At 40.8% G+C, this 12,943-nt stretch overlaps 1 protein-coding gene across 6 annotated transcripts in view; it reads left to right on the top strand.

Moving 5' to 3' along the window:
* The window catches only part of LOC306820101 (zinc finger protein Aiolos-like), a 55,564-nt gene extending 47,237 nt beyond the window's left edge, over window positions 1-8,327 (top strand). For all 6 annotated transcript variants that reach the window (XM_079337784.1, XM_079337782.1, XM_079337783.1 and 3 more), the window contains 7 exons: window positions 158-224; window positions 562-690; window positions 2,803-3,201; window positions 4,494-4,661; window positions 5,052-5,171; window positions 5,872-5,982; window positions 7,232-8,327. In XM_079337784.1, the coding sequence (XP_079193910.1) occupies window positions 173-224; window positions 562-690; window positions 2,803-3,201; window positions 4,494-4,661; window positions 5,052-5,171; window positions 5,872-5,982; window positions 7,232-7,878 (1,626 nt within the window). In that variant the 5' untranslated portion in view covers window positions 158-172 and the 3' untranslated portion in view covers window positions 7,879-8,327. The remainder of the gene's footprint in view (window positions 1-157; window positions 225-561; window positions 691-2,802; window positions 3,202-4,493; window positions 4,662-5,051; window positions 5,172-5,871; window positions 5,983-7,231) is intronic.
* Window positions 8,328-12,943: the final 4,616 nt, after the last annotated feature.

The raw sequence follows: 12,943 nt of genomic DNA, 5'->3' as shown, positions 1-12,943 counted from the left end.
CACACAAATGCACCCAGCGCATCGTTAGCGGCAGTAACAAAAAAGTTGATGTAGCAGCACGATACAAGACTTTTCCAGGGAGCATTTTTTGACAAGACAAGGAATCTCTGTTGACATGGTTATCTCACTGAAACTACTTGTTGCAATCTCACCACAGAACGTTTGTTTCATCATGAACACAGACAAGCATACTGATTTTACTGACCAAGAAGGAGACGCCATGGGTGAGTATCTTATCGCTTGTCTCTGCTGTTAATGCACCCATGTTCAGACTACATTTCTCCTCATTTACCCCGACACCCCCCACACACACACACACACACACACACACACACACACACACACACACACCCCCCTCCCACACACACACACACACACACACACACACACATACACACACACTCACACACTCACACACTCATAAGGTGTCTCTGCAGCTGGATTTTAACGTTCCCGTACTTTCAAAGAGTGTCTGCCAGAGAACTGATGTACATGTGTTTAAAGTGCAAACTGCTGAAACAAAAAGTAACACAAAATTTTGCATATGTGTCACCTTGTCAGAGGTTTACAGCGAGGTTGAAGATCTGAAGCCGCACAGGGAGGAGGAGGAGGAGGAGGAGGAGGAAGAGCGGGAGGATAACTCAAGTAGTGAGAATGGAGTGCCGGGTGATGAATGTGCAACCAATTCACGTAGGTTCACTAACACATCCACCCACACCAACACGCAAGTTCCACATCTTTCACGTGTTTCCATTTGACTTCTGTATGTAACTATTAACACACATTTATTCCCTTTGTGGCTGCAGACGTAATGAAGTTTTAGGGGGGGAAAAGTAAGCAGAACATGAAGCAAAGCCTGAGATGTGTTAGTAGAAATTGATTTTGGGAGACAAAGTCAAGTTAAGCAAAGAGAATTGGATAACCTTGTTTTGTCACTTCACAGTAATGTGAATGTATTTTGTCTTTAATTGTTTGAATACTGACATGCTGTTCCAGTGTATTTTGGGGGGACAGAACAGTGGAAGAGAAGCAGGAAATGTTGGGAGATGAAATGCAACAATGGGCTGAGGTCAGATTCAAACCCAATAATACACCCAAGATGTGTATTATTAGTATTCAGTTTACAGGTCAATGAAAAGGGAGATAAAGGATTTATAAGTGCGAAGGCAAGAGCTGTTTGTATGCACAGAGAAGACCTTTTCAGCCTCTAAGGCTACTGTTATGTATCCCCTTTATTTGCACTTATTTGGATGTTTCTGGTAATAATATGTCAACATGTAATCTTGAGTAACCCCTTTTAAGAGACAAAAAGTCATTTAGATAGGAGTTGTCACAGCAAGACAAAGTTACACAAACACATTGTTAAGTAAAAGGACATGCAGTCGGCGGTCAAATGTTCCTTCATTCTGCTGTGATTATTCTCAGTGTTTATAAATGTGTCTCTGTAGACCTAAACCATCATGGGAGCGAAGACGTAAAGAGCACTTTCAGACTGAAAGAGCTGGCTGGAGGTTACAATATATGACAAATGGATTTGTCCTTGATGCCTTTGTCAGTAAAAACCATACATGTCAAAGCAGTCAAACCAGCTTTCTTACATGAGCTGCACTGACATATAGAGACCCAAAGCAGGGACAGAGCTCACTGAGGCATGCTGTTCTCAATCCAACATCATCAGAGAAATTAAGGCTGATCAATATGTCTAGAATCAGTTATTAATACAAAAGTAAATTCAATGCAAGTTACAATACAAACACTCAAAAACTCTCACACTGACATTTTACACATTTCTAAACTGTGACCACCTTGTTTCACACATTATATTTTGAGTGTTGACATGTTTGTTTTCAGCCTTTGCGGCCGTAGTCCCTCATTTGTCAAAGTAAAAAAAGGATATGGTGTCACAGACGGCGCTCCTATTTATTTCTGACTGCCACCCATCTGCACCACTTGGTGCACATCCTAAAGCCCTGCTCTGCATCTAATGCACAGCCTGCGGTTCACTGCTCTCAGACCCTGGACTCTATATTGGGCCACAAAGAGCGCTGCGTGTACAGAGTTTCCATAGCACCTCTCAGCGCTTTCCACAAACAAGGCGCTGCTCTTCAGCTCATCAGTATCACCGCCAAGACCACAGTGTGGTTTCTGGATGGAGCCGAGTATGCTGGGGGTTAGTTCACACTTAGCAAAAGGCTGGGTGAGAGGTCCTGCTCACCAGGCCTCAGGACTTTTGCGTGTCAACAGTTTTGGTGATGATTTATTTACATCTGCTTGTTTAATTTAAAAAAAAAAGATGGGAGGAGATTAATAATTAGGGATTTGGGAAACTTTGCCAGTGTCTTTTTGGATCCAAAATGTTTAATGTTGAAATCTTTTTTTTTTTTTTGAAAAACAAAGCAGGAACTTGTTTCTGTGTGCGACTCGGGCTGCGTCTCTCTCCTGCCCTGGTTCTAGTTTATGTGCATTCAGAGGAAATGCCTTCCCCTTATCTTGAGCACACATCTTATGAATGTAGCAGTGACACTATTCAAAGGCCCAAATGAAGCTACCAGCACTCTGGAGAGGTGCTTGTTCTATTATCAAACTATCAGTTATGAATACATATGTAGGAATGAGGTTGAGACAGTGCTAGTATAAGTTTAAATGAGAACATACATCATGTGCTGTATATTTGCATGTAACCTTGCATCATGTCTTATCTCTGTTTATCTGTGCTTTTTTTTTGATATCATGTTCCAATCATTCATCTGTGATAACATCAAATATCTCTCTAAAGACATTGTCTGCTTCCTTTCTGCTTAGGCGCAATAAAAACCGAGGCAGAGGAGATGCAAGATGATGATCAGTACCATGAGGCTGAAAAAGAAAAAGAGACTGTGCCAAAGGAAGCAGCAGACGGGGGTCTGGAGGAGGAGATGGAAGGAGGGTTAGATGAGGAGGAGAATGGCGATGACAGAGACGGGGATGAAGAGGGCGACACCCTGAGCGAGCCAGAGGACCTTTCACTGGTCTACTCGCATTACGACGGTGCCGCTCTGCCAGACGCCCACGGCGCCGAACCATCGGCTGAAGCAGAAGAGACCTATGTGCCTGAAGCTGCAGGGTCTCGCATCCAAACAACAGGCAAGCTCAACTGTGACATCTGTGGCCTGTCCTGCGTCAGCATCAACGTCTTGATGGTGCACAAGCGCAGCCACACGGGTAAGCACAGGAACACCTAACCTCAAACACAACAGTAACACATTTTCATCCGCCGATAGCAACGGGAGATAGCGCCTCGTGTTGACTAGGTCAAGATGTTTGATCGAGTGACTTGGATTAACCGCATCATACATGACGCATGTGTCCTAACCAGCGCGGCAGCTACACCAGGAGGTTGTGAAATATCCTCTATTGTTGAAATTTAAAGCTCGGGTGATAACTGCAGGAGCAAATAGGTCATTCAAACAACTAACATCTACAGTCGTAATTATGCAACTCTGGTAATAACTCACTCATGTGCACATCATTTCAGTTCTACTGCTTCAATAAGGACACCAGATTCAACCTCTGCACAGGAACCACACACATCTAGTTAGACCTGCCAAAGTCTAGAGTTGTTGCTTCCTGCGTGTTAGCCTGTGTAACAGAAAAAACATTTGGCCTCTGTGTTTAAAGTTTTTTATTTTCTGTTTTTAATTGGGGTTTTTTGTTTTTTTATTATTATTATAAAATTGGTGCTCCCACAGAAAGTCTGTTTTATTTTCATTCCACTTAAAATGAGGACAAGAATAATCTAATGTTTTTCTACAAAACCTGTCAGAAGATCGAGGTATCGAGTTCGACCTCTAAATGTAGCAAGAAACCTTTAACACACCATAATAGCCCACTGTTTCATTCCTTCCTTTCCTGATCAGTTTGATTATCACCGCCAGCTGTCGGTCTGAAAAATAGAAGAAAAAAAAAGATTAATAAGGAGAAGTTTTGAACAGCAGAACACGGACGCCTTCACATGATCTCATGAGGCTGCTTTTTGGGAAGTCCTATGCGCAATTGAATGTGGCATATGTGTGGTTAGAGTCGTGAGAACTTTGTTTTACAGGTCTGTGAATGACAGACTGGACTTGCCTTGTGCAAGAAAATAGTTCCTGCCCAAAATAATACAACTCAAAACAATAGAACACTCAACATTCATTTTATGTGACATCTGCAAAACAAATTAAACCTAAATAATTTTGTGTTTTTTGCGTTATATGAGAGAGAAATCCAGCAATAAAAGTCTGTACAAAAGATGTTCTCTCACTTGTACAGTAGACCACATATGCTGTTGTCAAAAAAATGTGTGCTAAACATCTCTTAATTTATGAATCTGGGAGGCAGCCGGAGCTCAGACTGTTGACTCCTGGTGAGGACTCAACAGTCTGGCACGTAGCTAGTCTGGGACGTCGCTAGTATGTAAAATAGTTGAGATCTAAAGGTTTAGGTTTATTTTCTTATGTTTGTGCTTTGCTCAGGTGAGAGGCCATTCCACTGCAGTCAGTGCGGATCCTCCTTTACCCAAAAGGGAAACCTGCTCCGCCACATCAAACTGCACTCCGGGGAAAAGCCTTTCAAATGCCCGATGTGCAGCTATGCCTGCCGACGCCGAGACGCTCTTAGCGGGCACCTGCGCACCCACTCTGGTACCTGCTGCCACACACACACACACACACACACACACACATGTGAAGATAACATGCACTGATACTGAGTGCACCTGGTTTTCTCACCCCTTAATGTTGGTTTCTCAGTCACTCTGACTCGGAACACATGAGGTCTGCTGAGCCTGCATGGCTTTTTCCTGTCACAGCCCATACACTTTGATACAGTTACACACATCACAGAGGATAGCTTACTCATTTACTCCTGGAAACGCACTCAGTCTCAGTTCACATCTTTTTTACCTGCAAAAACCCTGCACACTCCCTCGTGTGCACGTCGTCAGTTTTGTTTGAAACCACTTAAGGAAATAATACTGAAGCACTAAGATTTGTATGTGTCATGTGTTAAATTACTGATGCCCTTGTTTCCAGTGGAGAAGCCCTTCAAGTGTAATCACTGCAATCGGAGCTACAAGCAGCGCAGCTCGCTCGAGGAGCACAGAGAGAGGTGCCATGTATACATTCAGAGCAGCGGGATGAAGGCTGAGAGAGGTGAGCAGACGGTCCATCCTTTGTGTGAACAGCACTTTCTGATGCCACAATAACAAACCTGTTAAATGTCTACAGCAGATGCATGATTAAATCTGTTACAGCCAACAGATCAGATTTTAGTGCCTTGTTGAAAACCTGTGCAGGCAGCAGTTAGCCCATCATACAGCTAAATAGGTTGTGGCTCCTGCGGTGCAGAGAGTCAGTGCTCTGAAGACCGCTCCTCATGTCTATAAGCTGAAGGGGAAGCTGGATTTTAGGGCAAATCGTTTCAGGCCAGCCACTCACACAAATGAAAAAAAAACCAATAACCTTGCCCCCAACAAGTTCTTGACATTCTGAAAGGACAGTTGCACTGTTGCAACACATAGAAAATGCTCTGTGGTCACCAAATGTCGTAAGTTTATGCCAGGTTGTGCCTCAGTGGTGAGGAAGCACATCCTCATTACGTGGTCTCCTCTCCTTTACTGGTGGAGTACAAAGCACCAGGAAGTGAGGTGAGAGGAGCTTCTGGTCTTAAATTAATATATTTTCCCTCCCAGTTTGCCTCTTTATTGGGTTGCTAGTTCCATTAGCATTTTTTCTTTTATACTTTCTCAATCTCAAGAAGAGGACAGCTAGAGGTTCCACCTTAACTCAGGATTGTTTTTGTTCATGACTGTGTTTTCATTTCAATGACGCACTCACTCTGAATCTGTTGCAGAGGACAGCCAGACATCCAGGACTCAGATGGGCACTGAGCGTGCTCTGCTGCTCGACAGGCTCGCTAACAATGTAGCCAAACGGAAGAGCACGATGCCGCAGAAGTTCACTGGTAAGAGTAGCTGGACTCACAGCAGGCGTCGTCATTCTGACCAGTTTTTTATACAATGTGTAATATTTATAAAAAGATGATTCAGTTGTTTTTGTTTAACTGCGATGTTTATCTAATTATTGGCTACTTTTGCTAGCCTTTTAAATTCCCATGTTCACTTAGCTCTTTGAAACACTGAATTCTGTGTGCAGCCATTATATGCTTCTGTCTTTTTGGAACTTCATTTTGGCTTTTTGCTGGGTTTGTATGCTTCACAATGCTGAATTCATGTTTGGTAGTAGTTCTGATATATTTTTTTAAATTGTTTGTCTAAGCTACTTGTTTGTCTGTCTTTTTGTATTTGCTTGCCTTCGACTTTTGCCTAACAGGAATTGTGGGCAGAGCACCTCATGCCTCATACCTGCCCACATCAGCAAGTGGTTGACACTGTCCTATATTCTCTTCCAGAATTGTGTCATCGGTGGGTATTGGTAACCATGATTAGTTGAATGAGAGAAAATGTGAAAAAGCACTTGAAACGTCTCTGTTTAATCACTCACTTTGCATGTTTTGATCCAAACTGAGATCATTTCCTGATTGATGAATGATTAAAGAAATCAGTTTCATAATAGGATGCACGACATGTAATACTCTCATCTCTCTGGTAAGGCTGCACTAACATTGAGTTGTAGTTTCGTAATCAAGCTTCAAGCTCCTCGCTAAAATCAAGGGTGTCTTGGCAAAACAACTCCGACAGCTCTATCAAGTTGACAAATAAGTGAGATCTTTCAATATGACAACCACAGGGGGGAAAAGAGAAGTAATTTCTGAAAACCGCACAGAGACAGAACAGGCGGGAGGCGAGAAACGTGAGCAGGTGCCTCGTTGTCTCAGCTGCAGCTGCAGAAGAGGCCTTTATCGTCTGTGTTGTCTGCTTCCTCTGCTTCCTCTGTCCTCTCGTGCCTCCTAGCTAAACTGCTTTCTCTGCTTGTTCTGTTTCTTCAAAGCTTCTTTAATCCTGTCAACCTCGGAAGGTCCAATTTACGGCGCGGGTCTTCCTTTGTGTTGCCTGCTGGGGATGCACTTTTTCCTCACCCCTTCTACTCAACACACGAAGTCCCCCTGTCATGTCTTTCTCCATCTCCGGGCAGTAACTGCTCAAACTGCTGCTTGCTTTTTTTTGGTATGTCTCCAGCTGCTGTTGGATGAAGGGTGTGACACCTATTCCTGCTGAGTATGTGTGCTCTCTCTTCTCGTGCTGCTGGTCTAGGAGACAATGATGTTTGCCTGGACTTGAGCTTTAAGAGGGAACTGATCCATCCCTCTGACATTAAGGACCCTCCACCAGGCTCCCCTGGGCTGGAAGCCTACCACCAGCAACAACCTGCTGTCCTTCCAGGGCCTGACAGTGACCCAGCTCCTTCCCTCAGGCCCTATCCTATTTCAATAGGCCGCAACGACATTACACCCATTGGCCTCACTAACGGCCACAAGATGAGTATGCCGTTCCTGGGCCACCCTCATTCGGCACAGCCCCCCCCCAACATCGACTCCTTCCACACAGACGGCTCTCAGATGTCCCAGCCCATCATGTACAGCTTAGGACACCTGTTGGGGGGAGGGCTGAACCACCACAATGGCATCCCACACCCACACGCTCAGCCCATCCCTTTATCACCCCTAGAGGCGCTACGGGTAGTGCGAGCCGACGGGGAGGCGGGACCTCTGCCTGGAGCCGTGTACCCCTGTGGCCACTGCAGGGTGATCTTTCTGGACTATGTCATGTTCACCATCCACATGGGCTGCCATGGCTTCCGTGATCCGCTTGAGTGCAACGTGTGTGGCCACCGCAGCCGGGACCGTTACGAATTCACTTCCCACATAGCCCGTGGGGAGCACCGCCTCGAACTGAAGTAGTTTTCATTTAGACAGAGGTTAATGCTTATACACTCACATATGTATGAGCACACTCTCAGGTTTAGTCATACAAGTAGCTGATAGTATCAAAAATGAAAGCATGAAGTAGCAGCTATCTCTCTTTGTGTCTGGTGTATGTGCCTGTCTTGAGTGAATGTACGTAACGGAGATAAAGCGAGAGACGTTATAGGTGTGTGAGAGGTGTCAGTGTTCTTACTCATATTGTATTCATCTGAAAAGATGGCCTGTAAAGTGTTAATAGGGGAGGAATTCTACTTTATTTTCAGACATACCTTTGTATTTGATGATACATGTTCTTTGTACCATATTGCTATTTTCCATGTAAACATTCAAATCTTTAACACAGTAGCAGACATTGATGCATCACTTGTGTCTGCCCTATTGTTTTCACTGTTTTCTCAGTAAAATTTAGAAAAAGTAAAAGACAACCCTTTTTTTCTACATCATACATAAGGCAAAACCTTGTTTTAGAGTAATTCAGCTTCTCTAAAAAAAAAACTAAAAAAAGTTCAAGATTGCAAAAAAAAAAAAAAAAATCCCATTATCTATAAGGTCACATGCCTCTTTTAGTTCTGTGGTTTTGAGTGCAGTTCATTGCTTCAAAACACATCACTTCCCTCTGCAACATCTGATGTTTTCTCCCTCCAGAATAGTTGCATTTAGCCCTCGCACAAGTTTGAAAATGGGAGAGAGATGAACTTGTAAGCACTACTACGTAGGGCAGAGATAATGGGGATTCAAAAGAATGTTGAGAGAGTCGTAAATTTAGTGGAAGGTGTTTTTATGATGAGCATGAGACTCAAACCATTTGCATTAAAAAAAAAAAAAAGCTTTGTATGAACTGAGAATGAGTTTAAACATGAGTCTATACTTTTATTTCTGATGAGAATGTCTACTTAAGTCAGAGTCTGAAAATCCTGGCTGCTTCGAAAATGAATGTCAGTGTATCAGAAGTTTACTCTTAACATCCATCTGCTGGCAGGAAGAGTGTAATGAAGAGTGACAGGCAATTAATCTTAATGTGCAATCCTTATACAGAGTCACTCCAGAGCAGGGGATCTCAAAGGTTGTTGGACTATTGAGAGCCATTTAAAATATGTTTTTTAAATATTTACTTAAAAGGGGATAAAGCAGGAGCATGTCCAGATTGGTGGCCAGCGTTGGCATGGGCTCTACTAGAAATCTGATTGGCCACTCCAGGTTCCAAAAAAAATAAAATTCTAAACTGTGATTGGCTATTTGCCCTGCCAGAAGTGTTAAAAACAACTATTGGGCCTTTTTGGGAAAGGCTGCTAGTATTTTTCTTGACATATCAATGTCTATTTCATAAAAAAAGGTGCTCAGAAAAGTCATGCATTCTGTTTTACTTGCAATGAACTAGCTGGTGTTGGGACCAAAACATTGCCAATTAATGATTTTTAATTAGACTGTGTTGGAGTTTGCATGCTAATTTTTAAGCAGTAATTTGACTTTGATGACTTAAACATAAATCCTTTTTTTTGTCATTGAAACATTCAGCTTATGTATCCAATGTGTTGTGTTATAAACTAGATATGATTGGTGGACTTATAAAGGCTAGATCATTTATATTCATATGTATGTGCATATCACACTTGAGGAGTCTTTGCCCCAGGTGGACCACCTGAGTAAAAAAAACTCTGGACACGCCCCAGTTAATAAGCATCTGTTTAGTTATTAGCTAACACAAGCACTCATTAGGAAAGAACTGGGGTTTAAAAAAATACATTCCCAGAAACAGCCTACTCACAGTGTCATTTTGTACAACAGAAACATGTTCAGATCACACAGCTGGCTTCTTGTTAATAACACCTTAAAGCAAACCCTGCTTTTTCATCCGTTTTGCTTTAATTTGGATTACAATTGAAAAATCGAACATCATGCTACAGTGATGAAGATTAACTATCCTTTGAGTCCATGAACTCATCTGCAAAAAATATTAGAGTTTAAAAAAAAATCATCCAGTGAGCAGGGGGGTAAATTTATTCATTTACATAGTCAGTCATGTTTTTTTAACAAAATGGAGAAACTGAAGGAATGCAGCTTGAGGACCTTTTGCATGGGCTATATTTCAACATCGAGAGGACATCCACTGCTATACAATCTTTAACAAGAAAGTCAATGATGACAAAAATGATACTTATCAGTAGCTCCACTCTTCCTACTCAGCTCTCAACACACCCACAGTATTCAAAAAGTGTGTCTGCCCTTAAACTCTACATGTGGGATTTATTCCGAGTAACGCCGAAAATTAAGATAAAAAGTCAGGCTGTTTTGGAGTTTTAATTATTTTTTGGAAATTTTTCTGATTGCTTAAGGGAAATTCTGGTGAATACATAAAATAAACTCTAGCCTATCAGTGCGTAGAGCTGTGTGTCATAATTAAATGTGACCTGACACTGAAGGGACTCGGTCACACCTTGCTGCCTTCTGACCAGAAAAGGGTGTTAGCTTCATCCAGCTGCTACCACACTATCTGTGTTCTCCATCAGTGCCAGTTCCCTTTTCTCTCTCTTTGGGGTTGAAGAGAAGTGACACTTGTAAGGCAAACTGCCATCACAGCTTTGTGTCCACATGTCACAGCAGAAGCCAAGTCATCCATCTTAGAAGTAATAATTGGCTGCTTCTCTTTTCAATCTTTGAGGGGTTGACTTCACTTGTCTGAGTAACATTTTGAGGAAGAGCGTAGGTTTATCTGAACAAGTTTAAGGTTAAAAATAAAGGCAGGGTTGTGTTTTTGGTGATTGAGGGGTAACAGCTAATATGAAAGACTGTTTTCAAACACATCACTTATAAACTTAAAAAATGATTGTCTGGGAGAGTGAATGGGACTTGTGTGTGAAAACATTTCTTTTCTTTAAGTGCGTTTCTGAAATTCCATTAAAAACATTTTTTTTTTAAAACAGCCCGCCAGTCAGGGTTTTTAGACAGGAGTCCTAAAGCGGGTCCATTCATACTGAGAGAGTTCTGGTGACATCTGCTGATGGAATTATTAGTCATCTAAACAGCCAAAAATCAAAATGAAAACGATCATGAGATACTTTTACTGGAACCAATACAGGGTAAGTCTTACAAAACTGTGTCAATAAGATGTCTAATTTATGACTCATGATGAGAAAATGCATGATTAAAGGGTTTCAGAAATTCCTTTTGCGTACCCCTGACTTGTAATGACTTGATATTTTGTTAACCTTTACAGGTTTCTGAGAGTTGTCTGGGTGAATAAATTATTACATTTCCAGCTCGCTGGATTTCAGTTAAATAAACTAGATCTTTTTCTAATATTTTTATATAAATGCTGAAATTGTCTAGTCGAATTTAAACAAAACAATATTATTTACATGAAAACTGGTTCTTTTCATATTCCAGAGAGGCTTAACAAATGAAGTTGAATCAAATGTTTTTATCTGAAATCCAACTACTTTAATCCAATATCAGTCTGTTGTGAATGAATCGCATGAGATCATAGTGACTTAATATGTCATTTATTGTAGCAGAAATATAAGATGTTTTACTTTATTCATAAGTATACAACATACAGTCATTGCATAGTCACTACTTATAATAGGTATTATTTGAACAATATGGGGTAAACAAGGTGTTACCAAGGATGTTATAAAAAACATTTAATTATTTGGATACCTGGAATCATTTGATGTATTTCTTTTCCCATCATCAGGGGCAGAGGTTATGTTACTCACTTTCATTCACATTTGGATTGAGATGTACTGTATGTGATACAACACTCCTTTTCTAAACACCAATATTAAAATAATGTACATTTCTTATTTCTTATGTTTTTGCATATTATTTTATTCCATTTTATTTATTAAATTCTCAGAATTATTTTCTCCTTTTATACTTACTATACGTTTTCACACTTTTTTTGAAACAGAAATAATAAAGACTATAAATAAGGAGGAAACTCAAGAGTGAACGATGACAGGGATCCACAGAACATCTGCCTTGAATTTCCCTCGGGATCAATAAAGTATCTATCTATCTATCTAACAAAGTGAGTGAGCTGAGGCACAATGAAAATACACAAGTGTCCTATGTAACCCTCTAAAAGTCAGAAAGTATAATATTATCCGACAGCTAAATAAATGAAATGAATTATAAATAGATAATATGTTTATTACTGTAGGGATATCACAGTGAGGTAAATTACGTAGTTTTAAAGGATTATTGTCCTCTACATCGAACATGTTAATATGTTATCCTTAGGTGTAAGTACTCATAAAGTATCCCAAAATTCATTTAAACATGGAAAATACCCCAAAAACCTGAGAGGAGTTTATTATGGGACATTTTTATTTTAGTCCCATGAAAACTGGTCTCATTTCAATCTGTTTTGGAAGAATAACAGCAAAGTTTGACTTGAATTATTATTATCTTTGTGAGAACAAAATGATCTTACAATTAAGAAAACAAAGTCTAATGCTATTTTAAGGCTATCTAGGTTTTTTATTCAATCTAAAACTCTTGAATGTCACAACATAGGACAAATTGTATACGGATGGGGGGGTTTTTTTACAAAAAAAAATGTTATCCCTGTTTTGCCAACGAATTTACAGTTTTAAAAAATCTCCAAATGATAATGAAGTAAAATGTCATGAAATAACAAGACAGTAATGTAGAAACAGGTAAATAATTCACAGTTGATGTTCCCTCTCTCTTTGCAGCTCTGGATGGTGAAATAGCTTGCAATTGTTTGTTTTGTGTTGTTATTCCGTAGAAATCCGAAGGATGGCGCTGTTTTCAAAAAGTTGATAAGACAGAGTGCAGCCAGCGGTTTGATGGATCCACATGTTTTATTTATCACATTATTAAACTGTTCAACCGAAAGGTGGCCTCCTGTCACCATACTGACATATCGACAGACATGATAAATAAAGTACCGTAACCATTTGACACGCGCGGTATAAAATGGGGCTTGTGATACATGTAACAATAACTTGCTACCATCGCTCTGACTTTTATTTCGATCCAGAGGAGCAGGTCTGCGCATGCGCACTGCATCGGT

This window comes from Symphodus melops, assembly GCF_947650265.1.
Source record: "Symphodus melops genome assembly, chromosome: 2".
Lineage (NCBI taxonomy): Eukaryota > Metazoa > Chordata > Actinopteri > Labriformes > Labridae > Symphodus > Symphodus melops.
This window is presented reverse-complemented; position numbering and strand designations above follow the sequence as displayed.